The sequence below is a fragment of the Anomaloglossus baeobatrachus genome, chromosome 6 (genome assembly GCF_048569485.1).
Source record: "Anomaloglossus baeobatrachus isolate aAnoBae1 chromosome 6, aAnoBae1.hap1, whole genome shotgun sequence".
NCBI classification, from domain to species: Eukaryota; Metazoa; Chordata; class Amphibia; order Anura; family Aromobatidae; genus Anomaloglossus; species Anomaloglossus baeobatrachus.
In genome coordinates, this window is record NC_134358.1 from 213,800,672 (window position 1) to 213,816,809 (window position 16,138).

The 16,138-nt window shown below is 46.6% G+C and overlaps 1 protein-coding gene across 2 annotated transcripts in view; it reads left to right on the forward strand.

The window, feature by feature from the left end:
* Positions 1-163: 163 nt before the first annotated feature.
* The window catches only part of LOC142243085 (glyoxylate/hydroxypyruvate reductase B-like), a 42,972-nt gene continuing 26,997 nt past the window's right edge, over positions 164-16,138 (forward strand). For both annotated transcript variants that reach the window (XM_075314663.1, XM_075314662.1), the window contains exon 1: positions 164-275. In XM_075314663.1, coding sequence (XP_075170778.1) covers positions 179-275 — 97 coding nt within the window. In that variant the 5' untranslated portion in view covers positions 164-178. The remainder of the gene's footprint in view (positions 276-16,138) is intronic.

Here is a 16,138-nt window from a genome sequence, read left to right on the forward strand (position 1 = left end):
GTATTATTCAGGATTATAGTAACCTCCGCGATGGCACTACATGGACGCTGTCACTCCGGCTGGTGGGGCTGGGAATTGTAGTTCCGCAGCTGCTGTAGAGTAAGATACTTCTCAGAGCACGGGGAAGTGTAAATAGAGAGCTGTGGCTGATTGCCAGAACTGGGCAGGCAGAGTCAGCATGAAGTGTGAATGGGCAGGGTTAACACCGCGCATGCGTGCGCAGTGCTGGAGTCTGAGAGGTCAGCAGCTGTTGTTCTGCAGTTTACCAGCTGGAGGTGAGTGGAGGAGCAGGGCCATGTATAGTCCTGCGGTATTTCTGCAGTACGGTGCTGTGGAGGCCATGTCTGGACAGCTGGGGCAGCATTTACATAGTTAAACAGCAGCCATTGCCTGGTTAGAGCTGTGTGGCGCCTGTTGAATACAAAACCAGGATTCACCCGATTTGAGTGAAGCGTACAGCCCAGCCTTACAACCAGACTAAGAATACTGCGAACATTAAGGCTATGTTCACACTAGAAAAATGATTTTTCTTAAGAAATTTCTTGAGTGAAGGATTAGCGCACCTGCGTTAAAAAACGCACCAATAACGCAGGTTTTTGGTGCGTTTGTGGTGTGTTTCTTTTCAGGTTGGTCCCTGCGTTTTTTAATGCCTTTACAGCAATAAAGCACGTTGAAAATGGAAAAAAAATAGATAATACAGAGATAGATGATAGAGGGATAGATGGATTGATAGATATATAGATAATAGATATTTAGGGGTATAGATAGATAATGATGGATGGATAGATAGATATTTAGGGAATAGATAGGTAGATATAGATAGATATTTAGGGAGATGGATAAAATAGAAAGATAATAGAGGGATAGATAAGAGGGATAGATTATTATTATTATTTATTTATAGAGCACCATTGATTCCATGGTGCTGTACATGAGAAGGGGGTTACATACAGAATACATATACAAGTTACAGTAGACAGACTAGTACAGAGGGAAGAGCACCCTACCCTTGCGGGCTTACATTCTATAAGATTATGGGGAGGAGACAGTAGGTGGGGTGTAGGTGGGGCGGCAGCTCCGCACGGTGGTGGGGCGGCAGCTCCGTACGGTGGTGGGGCGGCAGCTCCGCGCGGTGGTGAGGCGGCAGCTCCGTACGGTGGTGGGGCGGCAGCGCCGCACGGTGGTGAAGCAGTGAGGTCATTGAAGGTTATAGGCATTTCTGAACAGATGAGTCTTTAGGTTCCCTTTGAAGTTTGCAAGTGTAGTAGATAATCTGACGTGTTGAGGCATCGAGTTCCAGAAGACTGGGGATGTTCGGGAGAAGTCTTGGAGGCGGTTGCATGAGGAGCGAATGAGAGAGGAGGAGAGAAGGAGATCTTGGGAGGACCGGAGATTACGTTTTGGAGTGTAGCAAGAGATTAGTTCAGAGATATATGGAGGAGACAATTTGTGGATGGCTTTGTAAGTCAGTATTAGTAGTTTGAATTGGATACGATGGAAGATTGGGAGCCAGTGAAGGGACATGCAGAGAGGAGAAGCAGGGTGGTAGTGAGGCGAGAGGTGGATCAGTCGGGCAGCAGCATTAAGGATGGACTGGAGAGGGGCGAGCGTGTTAGCAGGGAGACCACATAGGAGGATGTTGCAGTAGTCGAGGCGGGAGATTATGAGGGCATGCACTAGCATTTTTGTAGATTGAGAATTGAGGAAGGGACGGATTCTGGAAATATTTTTGAGTTGAAGACGACAGGAGGTGGTGAGGGATTGAATGTGTGGTATGAAGGACAAGGCAGAGTCAAAAGTCACTCCGAGGCACCGAACTTTAAGTGCTGGGGAGAGCGTGATGTTATTTATTGTAATAGGTCAGGTAGAGAGTGTAGGTGAGATGGAGGAAAGATGATCAGTTCAGTTTTGGCTACATTGAGCTTTAGGAAGCGAGAGGAGAAGAAGGAAGATATAGTAGATAGGCACTCTGGGATTCTGGACAGCAGAGATGTAACATCTGGGCCAGAGAGGTAGATCTGAGTGTCATCGGCATATAGGTGGTACTGGAAGTCATGGGACTTTGAGTTGTCCCAGGCCAAATGTATAGATAGAAAAGAGTAATGGTCCCAGGACAGAGCCTTGAGGGACACCAACAGAGAGAGGACGGGATGAAGAGGTTGTGTGGGAGTGGGAGACACTAAAAGTGCGGTTGGAGAGGTATGAAGAGGGCGAGGTCTCTGACACCAAGGGAAGAGAGGATCTGTAGTAGGAGGGAGTGGTCAACAGTGTCAAAAGCTGAGGATAGGTCTAGAAGTAGGAGTATAGAGAAGTGGTTGTTAGCTTTGGCAGTAAGTCATTTGTGATTTTAGTCAGGGCAGTTTCAGTCGAATGATGTGGACGGAAGCCGGACTGTAGGTTGTCAAAGAGAGTGTTAGAGGAGAGGTGGGAGGAAATTTCAGCATGGACGTGCTGTTCCAGGAGTTTTGAGGCGAATGGGAGTAGCGATATGGGGCGATAGCTGGCAGCAGAGGTTGGGTCGAGGGAAGGTTTCTTTAGGATGGGTGTGACTGTTGCATGTTTAAAGGCAGAAGGGAAGGTACCAGTCGTTAAAGATAGGTTGAAGAGATGGGTTAAGGCTGGAATTAGGATAGTGGTGAGGTTGGGGAGGAGGTGGGTTGGGATGGGATCAAGTGCGCAGGTGGTGAGGTGCGCTTTTGAGAGAAGATATGCAAGCTCTTCTTCGGTGATAGTGGAGAGGAAGTTTATGGGGGAGGAGCAGTGGTCTGTTATATGAAGGGGTTGTGGTGGTTGAGCAGAAAAGACTTGTCTGGTTTGGTCGATCTTTTCTTTGAAATATGTGGCAAATTCATCTGCGGAAATGAGGGAGGTTGGAGGGGGCAGTGGTGGGCGAAGGAGGGAGTTGAAAGTATTGAATAACTGTTTGGGGTTGTGTGTTAAAGAGGATATGAGGTTTCTGAAGTATTCCTGTTTAGCCGAGGTAAGGGCCAAGCGAAATGTGTGAATTGCATTTTTGAATGTGGTGAAGTCTTCCTGGGAGTGCGTTTTCTTCCAGCGCCGCTCTGCAGCCCTAGACACTTGCCGCAGTTTTTTAGTGAGGCTGTTGTGCCAGGGTTGTCTATTGATTTGTCTCACTCTCCCATGCACAAGAGGAGCAACTGAATCAATAGCTGATGTGAGAGTGGTGTTGTAGAAAGTGGTGGCACAGTTTGTGTCATGGACTGAAGATATGGAGGACAGTGGTAGGATAGAGTCAGAAAGGGTGTGTATGTTGACGTGTGCGAGGTTTCTGCGAGGGTGTGATAGGTGCTGGACAGGAGGGGCAGGTGAGGAGAACAGAGCAGAGAAGGTCAATAGATGGTGGTCAGATAAGGGGAGAGGGGAGGTAGTGAGGTTAGATAGAGAGCAGAGACGGGTGAAGATAAGGTCTAATGTGTGTCCATCTTTATGGGTGGCAGAGGTGGACCACTGAGAGACCAAAAGATAAAACAAGGGAGAGTAGTTTGGAGGCTGCTGACTGGCGGGTGTCAGTGGGGATGTTGAAGTCACCCATGATGATAGTGGGAATGTCAGTAGAGAGAAAGTGTAGAAGCCAGGCAGAGAACTGGTCGATAAAGGAAGTGGTAGGGCCTGGTGGTCTGTATATGACGGCCAATTGGAGGTTGGAAGGAGAATAGATGCGGACAGAGTGCACTTCAAAGGAAGGCGGGACAAGGGAGGGTAGAGGTGGGATTGGATTAAAGCTGCAGTTGTTAGAAAGAGGAGGCCCACTCCTCCACCTTGTCTATTGCCAGAGCGAGGAGTGTGGGTGAAGTGAAGGCCACCGTAGCATAGTGCAGCAGGGGAGGCAGTGTTGGATGGTGTCAGCCATGTTTCAGTGATGCCCAGAAAGGATAGGTTGCTAGAGGTAAAGAGGTCGTGAATGATGTGCAGTTTGTTACAGACCGAACGGGCATTCCACAGCGCTCCAGAGAGAGTGGGCGGCGGAGTGGGTGAGAGGTTAATTGGTTTTATATTGGAGAGGTTGCAGTAGTTACTAGTAAGTGTGGAGCGATAAGGGGGTGGTAGAGAGGAGTGTCCAATCTGGGGGGGTCCAGGATTGGGAGATATGTCACCAGCAGTGAGGAGAAGTAAAGAAAGGGAGAGCAGGTGGGAGAAGGAGAGTGGACGGCATGGTCTGCGTGTTAAGAGAGACCTGAGATTTAGGAGCAGGTCAGCAGATGAGGACAGGTGGGGAGGTAAAAGGGAATGGGAAATTAATATTTGTTTGGCGAGTGCTGGCGTTTGGGGATAGCGAAGGAGAGTGAGGAGGAGTGGAGCAAAGACTGTGAGGGCATAGGTGAACATGGTGAGTTTAGGGTTTACATATGGGAATATGAAAATGTGTAGGGGAAAAATGCAAGTGACAGACACACAGTAATAGGGGTAACGGTCACCTTCTGGTCACTTCTGGAATATTTCTGATTGCCCACTTAGAAAATCCCACTTATGAAATCACACAGACCATGGTCATAACAGACCTGAGCCAACAAATTTATACAACTCTAGAGGCCTAGAAAATGACTCAGGTGTGAGCAGAGGGGAGGGGGATAGAGGAAGAGAGCTCTGAGAAACACACCAGGGGTGAATTAGTAAGTACAAACTAAGAGAAACATTTGGACTACTTCACAGCTAGAAAACAAACTACTTAAGATGCAGAAGAAGTAGACAGGTGTGAACCAAGAACTAAGAGTTAGAAGAATATGAAATTCAGATAGGGATGGCAGTGGTTGGAGCAGTATCACATACCAGAAGAAATAACATACAGGAAAGGATAGACTTCAATGGGGATGGCAGTGGTTGGAGCAGTATCACATACCTGTGGATGAAACAGATGAATTTTCAGGTCAAAAGAGGTGGCAGCATTCAGGAGATATTCCAGCTTTATTTATGATTTTTCCCCCAACACACTGCACTTCTCGCGGCCGGTAGTGTGTTCACATCAGCGGCCGTGAGAAATGTCCTGGAGTCACCTCTGCACCTCGCTCAGGAGCCGCATTCAGCACTCGCTCCCTGACCGAGGCTGCGTGGAGAACTGTCACACGCGGCTGGAGCAGGGCTGGAAGCGCCGCAGGACATCGCTGTGGATTATGTCGAAGCTGTGTGTTTCGGGGGGGTTTAAAACAGTGGAGAAAGAGGGGCTTTTTGTCTTTTATTCAAAATAAAGGATTATTCAGTGTGTGTGAGTGTTTCTTTACTTTCACTTACAGATTAGTGACGGCATGTCATAGACACTGCCATTACTAATCTTGGACTTAGCGGCAGCTATTGGTTGCCGTTAACTCCATATTACCCTGATTGACACCGCATCACGGCAACAGGAAGACGGTAACACGCCGGGACTGCCGCATAATGGATGCGACAGTCCCGGGGCAGCTGCAGGCTTATATTCTGGGCTGCGGGGGGAAGGAGGGGGGCATTAACCCTGGCCCTCACCCTCCCCAGCCTGAGAATACCGGACCGTCGCTGTGTTTACCTCGGCTGGACGGTAAAAATACGGCGGAGCACACGCTTTTTTTTTTCTCTTCCTCTTCCTGTCCTAGTGACATCACTTCCCTGCAAAATGCAGGGCAGGGATGTACACTATGTCCCGAAAATGCGAAATAACGCAGGAATAACACAGGAATAACGCACATCACTTGCTACCTGCGTTATTCCTGCGCTATTTCATGATTACATTACAGTCAATGGAGTGACATAAAGTTAGCTGCAGAAAAGAAGAGACATGCTCATTCTTTTTCGTAAGAAAATCTACTGAAAGAATTTTCTTAAGAAAAAAACGCAGTGTGCGCACAGCTAATTTTTTTTGCCATAGGTTTTGCTGGGAAATGTCTGCAGAAAAGTTACAAGAATTTCTCAAGAAATTTCTGCAGCAAAAACAGACCAAAAACGTGGGTAAAAAACACAGTGTGTGAACATAGCCTAAAACTCAAAATCTCCCCCCTTCACATTTGCCCTCCACCCCTGAATTTAGGCTATATAGAAATAGAGAAAATGGGAGTCTGTGTGCTGAATGCAGAACCACAGGTTTTGCCCAAAGGGTCTTAAAAAATTAAAACGACTGCGCCAAAGAGTCGCTCTAAGAGGAGCAACAACCATATAGTCACTATCCAAAGACACACTGATAGGGACTTTAGATTGTGAGCCCCAATGGGGACAGTGTTGCTGATGTATGTAAAGTGCTGTAGCATTAATGGCGCTATATAAGTGAATTATATTATATAGTGGGGCAACCTGATAACTCGCTCTAAAGTCTGTAACTATAGCAACGGCTGTCAACAACCAGTGCAGAAGTAACTGGGACCTAATTTATGAAAGTTGCCTCACAGTAAGATCCCTTCACACATCCTTGATTCTGGAATGTATGACACCATTTTCATACGTACCGGAGACACGGACATACGCAGACCCATTAAAATCAATGGGTCTGCGCACACATCAGTGTTTTCTCACGTACGTGTGTCTGTGTGCTCCACACGGCAAAATGTCCTTTTTTCTCCGGCAGCACGAGTGTCACATGGACCACACACTGATGAGATCCGTGTGAGACGTGCCGGAGAAAACGCATCTTTGAAATAAAATGATTTTCTATACTCACTGCTGTCTTCTGCTTCCGGGCCCGCACATTATGCTCATGCATATTCACTGCACTGCGGACCCAGAAGTAGCAGCAGCATCGGAGACAGTAGCACCATGGACAGGTATAGAAGTTCATTCTGTCAGTGTGCTATGCAAATGTCACACGGATCGCACACTGACAGCGCATGCTAGACAGACACACACACCTTCACAACAGACCGTTAAAAATGTGTGTGTTTTGTGCCACGCCCCAGGGCCTGCAGGGGAGCTGATCGGACTCGGGCGTCCAGTTCTCATTAGTCTATGTCAGTGGGGGCCAGTGCCTGGTTCCGTGACCCCAGGGGCCGCTTATGAAAGGGGTTATATTTACAGGGGATAGATAGTTTTTAATTTCCGTGACGCCACTTGCGGTATGCGGCAATGTGTAGAAGCCGCCGCTGGGTTCCCTTAGTGCCAGTGCTGGTATGGCGACCCAATGAGCTCTTCCTCCTTTGCACTTTATTAAATTGGAGGTCCCTGTGGCCTGGAGCGTCTTAGGGTCCCTCCTTGGTCTTTCTGTCTGTCTCTTCCCCGAGTACGTCTGGCAGACAGCTTGAACCAATTTAAGGGTTGGACTCCTGTCCCTGTTCCCGGGTTCCCACTTTGCTACTGTGCCCCGTATTCTTTGGTGGTAGGTGGCCATGAAAGTCCCCGATCACCTGCAGGATTATCGGATGGGCCTGGAGCTTCCGTCCGAAATAGGGTCCTGTGCCCCGCCGTGCTCGGTCTCTTAGGGTACTGGCTCTATTCCCCTTCCCCTTGGTTAATTCCAGCATGTCCGCGGGCTGCAAAACAAACCAGATAAGTTCCGCATTTTAAATTTTCTCAATAACATTACAATTAAAAAGTCTTCCCATGCAAGGGAGGCATTTCCTTAAACGTTACTAATTGGAGTACCCTTCCCATCACCCACCACCCAAAGGTCCTGGTCATAAAACCCCTAGGAGGAAGGTCACCGGTTTCCATGGTGACCAGGCCTCGGCCTACTCCACCGCAGACCTTTCCTGCGACCGACCTCTCCTTGGTGGCGGTGTCCATTAGAGTCCTTGGATAAGGTTGTACTCTGCTATAGGCACAACTGGTGCAACTATTTACAAAGTCAGTTCTTGTCACAACCAGTCCTGTGACTGCGGTCCATGTTTAGAAACCTTTTCAAATATCACTCAAACATTTTTAACTGAAAACTGGGTTACCTGGTTCAGCTACATACATTTTAACATTGGAAGCTGAAGTCTAGGGAGGAAGCGGGGACTAGCACCACAGCAGCGCCCCCTGCTGGACACCCTAACCGGGACAGCCATGGCTCCCCCAAAGCAGATGGGGAATCCTTCTCCAACGGGTCTGGCTGGCGGGCCTCCAGTTCTGGAGTGAACCCCGGTGGTCCGCTGCCGGGTCTCCGGCAGCAGCTTGCCACAGTACCTTGGCGCTGGTCTCTGGAGCGACGTCCTCCTTTGCGGTGCCTGGTGCTGTTGCGGCCTGGCTAGTCTCGGCCGGGTGGTATAGCGGTGTGGCCTGGTTCCGCTCCCTGATCGCTTGGAGTCGCCATCTTCCTGCTGCTCCCGGAAACATTCTGCAGCAGGGTTCCGGCGTCCCTGCTTTAGTTTCGTGTTACATTGTCAGACACTCCCAGAGGGCGGGGCCTCATCCTCGCACCCTTTTGCAGTCTGTGGCGCAGTTATTTTTCTGTCAAACAAAATGGCGGCAAAGTCCAGTAACAAAACACAGTTCTTAAGGCACATGTCACCCAGGATTACTGGGCCTTGTTTGCATCCTGTTCGTGACGCCAAACAAGTTACCGCGCCTCAGGGCCTGCAGGGGAGCTGATCGGACTCGGGCGTCCAGTTCTCAGAGTCTGTCAGTAGAGGCCAGTGCCCAGTTCCGTGACCCCAAGGGCCGATTGTAAAAGGGGTTATATTTACAGGGGATAGATAGTTTTTAATGTCCATGACGCCACTTGCGGTATGCAGCAATGTTTAAAAGCCGCCGCTGCATAGTCTGTCACTGCTGGGGCAGGTGTTAATAAGCAGTTTAGGTGACAAGGCCCTCCGCAAGTAAGGCTGAGCCCAAGTGTGGATGTTGACTGTTGTAGGGGTGCAGAAAGAATTCAGACGTACACAGGGACTGCGGGGCAGCTTGTTCTTTACTTACTGCTCTGGTTCAGCAACCCGGTTCGTGCTGGTTCTGTGGGTCCTGGGTTCCCTTAGTGCCAGTGCTGGTATGGCGACCCAATGAGCTCTTCCTCCTTTTCACTTTACTAAATTGGGGGTCCCTGTGTCCTGGAGCGTCTTAGGGTCCCGACCTGGTCTTTGTCTGTCTCTTCCCCAAGTACGTCTGGCAGACAGCTTGAACCAATTTAAAGGTTGGACTCCTGCCCCTGTTCCCGGGTTCCCACTTTGCTACTGTGCCCCGTACTCTTTGGTGGTAGGTGGCCATGAAAGTCCCCGATCACCTGCAGGATTATCGGATGGGCCTGGAGCTTCCGTCCGAACCAGGGTCCTGTACCCCGCCGTGCTCGGTCCCTTAAAGTAGTGGCTCTATTCCCCTTTGGGTGACCGGTCTCCTTCTGACCCCACAAATATTGACCATCTTCTCCAACTGACACTTCCTTCACCTCCTACTATCCTACCAGACTACTCTCAACTGTCAAAACTGACCACACCCCTGCCCTGAGCTTCCGGCTACCGGATTGGACAGGTCCCAGCCAATGAGCAGCTACCCCTATAAACCCATTGCTAGCCTGTTGCTCAGCCTGGGAAAAGGGCAGTTTGTGTGTGTCGTGCAGTTACCAGCATTGGTCTTCCAGGAACCCGGGCTAATGCAGTCCTCTGCGGCACCTGTTACCCCAGGGGGCTACATTTGCATGGATGTGTAAATGAGACCTAAGATTGTTCTGGTTGCCTATAGCAATTGAAGCTGCTGAGGTAAAGTGAAAGCTGAGCTCTGGCTGCTATGGACAGCTAGTACAGTCTGACTGTGAGGCAGTTTTCATAACTGTAGATTTAACCTTAGCAAATTTATAACCAACAATTTAACATATCATTTTCTGCAAGCAAAGCCACCGGTATAGTACAAAATATTGTGCACTTTGGCTATTGGTACTGATTAGAAAAGAGGAGTGAGCTGGTTAATGTGTAGCTTTGGGATCATATTTAAATGAACTTGTATTTACTCAGTATCTACAGCAATTTACAGTACAGTACAAGGAAATGTTTTTTTCAAAATCCCATTCACACCTTACAAAATAAATCACCTGAAAAATTAAAGTATGGTTCAGACTTCAAATTGCAATGTGTGAATATGGCCTTACACGGGGAAGATTCAGTCATTGGGAGTGACTCACTGGACTCCTAAGCCCAAAAAGAGCAGATGTTTAAATGACTATGTTCAAATCCTACCGAATCATTAGCCATTTATAAGGGAACACAAAGGACACATTGGGGGAATTTATCATGTTTTTTACACCAGTTTTTGGGCATTAAAAAAATAGAAATTCTTGTTAAACATTGTTCTTTGTGCACAAAAATGTGACTTTTTATGATTTTAGGCCGTTCTTGTCTCATTTGAACTGTGGGTGGGAAAGTAGCCTTGGTTAGCTTGGCAAATAGATCTAGACCAGAACTGTTTGCAATTCTTACTTCAATTGAGGGTGGTGTAAGTGTGACGCCCTGGACTAGCCAGGTAGTCACAGACACAACACCACACACAGGTCGGACAGGTGACAACAGTCAAACAAAAATCCTTGTTGCCACCCTCCAGGGTCTGATGTCCACACCAAGTGGGGCGGAGCCAGGCGGTTGACTCCGCCTACCGAGGAGTTCACAGGCCTAGAGGCGGGAAAAACACAACAGTTGAGTGGAGTACAGGAGAGAGGAGAGGAGTAAGACGTGCAGGCAGACCTGGGACCAGGCCTGCCACGGACTGTCTAGGTGTCTGGGTCGGAGCTCAGGCACCTCCAGCAAGGTTGGCAGACGGTGGTGGCCATCTGCAGGAGTTGGTGAATGGTCGGTGGAACTGTAGGACCGGGGTCGGGCGGTGGCCCGCCGGTACTGAACCGGGGAGCCGATTGGAGCCAAGCACCAGGCAGGGTACTTAGACCCCGACTAGGCTACAAGCCGCCCTAATAGTCGAATTTACTGATTGCGGTCTGGACCTCAGGGGTTCATTCCCACCCAAGTCCCAATTGATGGCCACAGCCCAACCATCCCGGATAAGTGCCACCGCCAAAGGCAAGAGATCCAAAGGGCCAGCGCCTGCGGGCAAACGGGCTCCTACGGCACCTACACGCTGGGGAGCAGACTACCGGTGTCCAGGCACAGGAGTCAAAAACTACATAACACAGGTGCAGGGAAACGACAGCCATCACCAGCCTTTCCAGGGAGGACACCGCAGCCGGCTGTGGGCCCCGTCCATTCTACCGTTTGGTTTACCAGAGACTCCGTTATCTTGTGTCAGAGTGAGTACACCAGTGCCGTCAGGCACCGCACGGCGCTGCACCGTGACCCTGCGCCCTGCACCCCGGCCCTTGCCTTCCCGTGGGCCCCCGGGACCATCGCCCCTGCCCACGGAGGGGTTAACACCAAGCTGAATAACACTGTCCCCGGGAGGCCTAGTCAACGGCAGCGGTGGTGTCCACCATACAATCACCACAACCCGTGGGTGGTGTCACGAACTTTACCAAACAACCACCCCAAAACCCCTGTGTGCACCGCCATTACACCCTTCCAGAGCGAAGTGATCCCCGGGTGCGGAGGCACCCAAGCCACCGACACACGAGCCCGGATTCGAGCGGCTCGGCGGCCGCAGCCAAGGTCGCGGGGCGGTACATAAGAACTGGACAAATGGGTGTAGGCTAAAGTGTTCTAACTAGTGATGGGTGAACCTGCAGATATTCAGGATTGGTAGGTCCAACTAGATTTAAAAAAAAACCTGATTCGGGACCAGAATTAATCATGAATATCTGCCCGGACATCGATCTCTATATAAGTCTATGGGGACCTGAATGTTGTGCTTTAAAATGGTGGTAGAGAGGGCTAGGAGGATTAGCGCAGGCACATTATACTTACCAAGTCTCCTGCGCGGCAGTAACACTAGTTCCGGGGCCGCTCGTTACCCTCATACATATTCACTGGTTCCCTCTGATTGGTTGCAATCAGATCGCTCTGTGACAGTGTGTGTGACTGTTTGAAATCACACTTCTGTGTGCATACCTATAGTAGTGTAAAAATAAATTAATAAATAAAATTGGTGTTGGATTTCCCCATATTGTGATACCCAGCACAGATAAAACCTACAGCTTCAGCTTGCAGCACACAGCCGTGTGCTTATCTTGGCCGTGTACCAAAATAAGAAGGACCTCATGCGGCTTTTTATTATTTAAATATTTTTAAAAAACTGCATGTGATCCTCCCTAATTTTGATTCCCAGCCATGATAAAAGCAACTGATGGGGGCTGGTATTCTCAGGCTGGAGAGACCCATGGCTATTGGCCCCCTCCAGCCTAAAAATAGCAACCTGCAGCCGCCCATAATTGCCACATCCATTAAATGCGGCAATCCTAGTACTTTACCCAGCTCATCCTTATTGCGCTGGTGCGGTAGCAATCTGGGTAATATAAGAGGTTAATAACTGCTCATAGCTGCCACTAAACCCTAGATTAGTAATGGGAGGCGTCTATAACATCCCCCCCCCCATTACTAATCTGTAAGTGAATAGAAATAAACACAAATACTGAAAAAATTCTTTATTTAAAATAAAAACACCATCTTTCTCCAGTTTATTAACCCCAAACACCCAGTTCCAGCGTAATCCACACAAGGTCCCACGACGATTCCTGCTCTGCTGCATACTGAAGTCACAGCGCGTGGGTACAGAACATGTCCGCACACTGTGGCTTCAGGCAGAGACTAAATGAGCCACAGTTGTGAGCGGTGAAGTCACTCAGTTTATCTGCGGTCACAGCTGGAGGTTCCCATGGTACCCCACCTGTGACCACAGGTAAACTGACCTCATTGAACTCAGCGACCTCACCTGAAGTGAACTGAGTTCACAGACCTGCATCTCCTGGCAGAAAAACGCTTTTTTTTTTGCCAATAGATGCAGATTAATTTGGAGCTGAAATTTTATACCATATTCCTGCACCAGACCATAGAATCATAGAATGGTACAGTTGGAACGGGCCTCACGGACCATCAGGTCCAACCCCATGTGAGTGCAGGTTTTCCTAAATTATCCCAGCTCTATCTAAAGATGCTTATTCCTGCTCCAAATCTGCATCTTCTGGCAAAAAAACATGATGTGGTCTTGATGCAATTTTTGGCCAGGATTGGTGCAGAAATATGGTGTATAAATTTCAGCACCAAATCTGTATCTCTTCACAATAAAAAAAAAGCAAAGCTGTTTTTGTGCGGTTTTCTGCCACGAGATGCAAATTTGGTGCTGAAATGTCTGCACCAGATTACGGCACACAATTTGCATCTCCTGGCAAAATATCGCATCAATACTGCATCAAAACCACATTGTGTTTTGATGCGTTTTTTTGCCAGAAGATGCCAATTTTCTGCAGGTATTTAGTGTATAAATTTCAGCACCAGATCTGCATCTTTTGTCAAAACAAATGCAGTTTTCTGCCAGGTGAAGCAGGTCTGTGAACTCAGTTCACCTGAGGTGAGGTCACTGAGTTCAATGAGGTCACCTGAGCTGTCATTAACCCCTTATATTACCACCACATCAAGGCAATCGTGATGAGCTGGGTAAAGTGCCGAGATTGTCACATTTAATGGATGCAACTGTTCTGGGAGTCCAATAACCATGGGTCTCCCAAGCCTGAAAATACCAGGCCCCAGCTGTTGGTTTTATCAAAATTTATCAAAATTGGGATGTACTGCACACCGTATTTTTAAATTATTAAAAAAAAGCCGCATGGAGTCTCTCTTATTTTGATACACAGCTGGGGGTTGCAGCCTGTAGCCGTATCCTTTATCTGTGCTGGGTATCACAATATGAGGAGACCGACAATTCTGGGGGGCTGCAGGCTGCTATTTTAGGCTGGGTTTCCCCAGTCTGAGAATACTAGCCCCTAGCTTTTGGCTTTATAATGGCTAGGTATTAAAATTGGAGGTAACACATGCCGATTTTTTTCATTTTATTTATTTAAATATTTAAAAGCCGCATGGAGTCCCTCTAATTTGATACATAGCCAAGATAAGCACACGGCTGGGGGATGCAGCCTGGAGCCTTATGCTTTAGCTGTGCTGGGGTATCATGATATGGGGAGGACCTTATTCCAATTTTTTTAATTTATTTTTACACAAATATAAACCCGCAGTCAGCATGTTCGATTCTAAGCAATCAGATGCTGTCACACAGGGTGAGGGCGTGGTTTGACTGCAACAAATCAGACGTAGGACTGCCAGTAAGTGGGACAAGCAGTGAATATGTATGAGGTTAATGAGCGGCCCTGGTTATAGTGTTACAGCCGCGTTGGAGACTCTATAGGTATAACGTTTAACGCTCCTGCCTTATTCAATATTTTCTTTTTTTTTCCTTTATATTTGTGTTAATTATCCGAATGGCCAAATTCAGATAGTTAGACAGTTCAGGGTCGCTGCACAGATACTAGGTATCCAGCATGGATCCCGAATTTCTAGCTCCAGCCTTCCCTGGATTCGATTATTTGTTCAGGAAATCAATTCAATATTGACACAATTTAATTGTACAATGCAAGTGAATTCATAAAAAATTAGTTTTTCGGATGTATTCATGTGTAAAGGTCCTAATCAGAATTTGATTACATATTCATTCATAAAAATCAATGATAGGAATAACCTATTGCAATTTTCAAGCAGCCACCCCCACATCTTAAGAGTTCCCTACCTCATTCACAGTACCAATGGGTACGTAGAATTGTGACTGACAATGAACTGTGTGAATTTAGACTTAATGAAATGTCAGAAAAATTTAAAGTTCGGGGCTATCCCAAAATCAATGTTGGAGGAACAAAAAGTTAGATCCCCAAAGATTTAAAACTAAAGAACTAAAGAAGAGTAGTGTTTAGTAATGTTTATCATCCTTGGTCTAATTTGATACATCATATCCTGCAAAGACATTGTAATATTTTAACAAAATCTTATCAAAACATCAAAGATTTTCATTTGCCCCTTCCTATATACCATCGCAGGGCTCCTAATATAAGGGATAAGGTTGTGAGAGCAGATTTGGGTGGAAAATCTAAATCAAAACAGACTTTCCTTTCCCCACCAACTACAAGCACCTTTCCTTGTCTAAACTGTGTTCATTGCTCAGGGCTCATTTAAGGTGACTCTATCTTCATCATCCTCGCACAGGGAAATCGTTTAAGATCAAAGGTTACCACACCTGCGAGAGTAGTTTTGTTGAAAAGATTTTGAAATGCCCCTGTGGTTAATTTATGTGAGAGAGACTACTTTAAAATTCAAAGAGAGACTATCTAATCATAAATATTCCATTAGACAAAAAAAATCTATTATTACCGGTACTGCAACATTTTAGTGAATTTAAACATAATGTATCTCAATTGCGTTATCAAATTTTAGAGCAGGTCCACTTACCCAGGAGAGGCGAAGATCGCGTCAGGATGCTGAAACGTCGAGAGATCTTCTGAATCCATAAGCTGCAATCCCTCCATCCACTCGGGCTGAATCGGGACTACGACATTACCTGTTATCTATAGCTATTTATATAGTACTTGGACTAGTGTGCATTGTGTCTTGTCTAAGGTTGATACTATGAAATGTATTGTAATGTGTTTATAGTAAGATTGAAAATGTATTATATTGCATTAAGTTGATGTTAATGAATAAATTAATGGACTTTATTTATTTTTAAAAATCCAAAGGTGTTTTTTAAAAAAAAAAGCAAAACATTTTTTTTTTGTATAGATTTTTTCATAGCTATAGTTTTAATATGTTATGTACTTTTTCCTTACACAATTTTACCATCCTATCAATCTGTATGTTGCATTGAATTATTTACTGGCATATATTTTCTCAAAACATTTTTTTTATAAAAAGGAAGGTTTCTAATTAATCAACTGAATGCGCTTGAACCTGGATACTTAGTTGATTGAATATGCAGATTGAATGGGGGGGTTCATTACTAATTTGCTGGCTACTACTTTTTGTACATATACAGTACTGTATTTGGATATAGTTTAAGGCTAGATGTGTTTGAAAAATAGCCGAAAACCCGTTCTTTCTTTGCTTGTATCCTGAATAATTATGGAATAGATCCTTTATAATCATTTATGAAGTTTGAAGTGCCGATCCTTTATTTGCTGCTGTAGTTCTAACTAAAGATACAATAAATTTATCAAACATTGTATGGCATAAAATAATGCAATGTGGTTTCAGGCAGACTGGCTTCACATATTCCTCTTGTGATAAATTTTCCCATACTTTTGAGTTTGGTGTCTTCAATAGGGAGCATTTCCCTTTCCCCCGCCTTT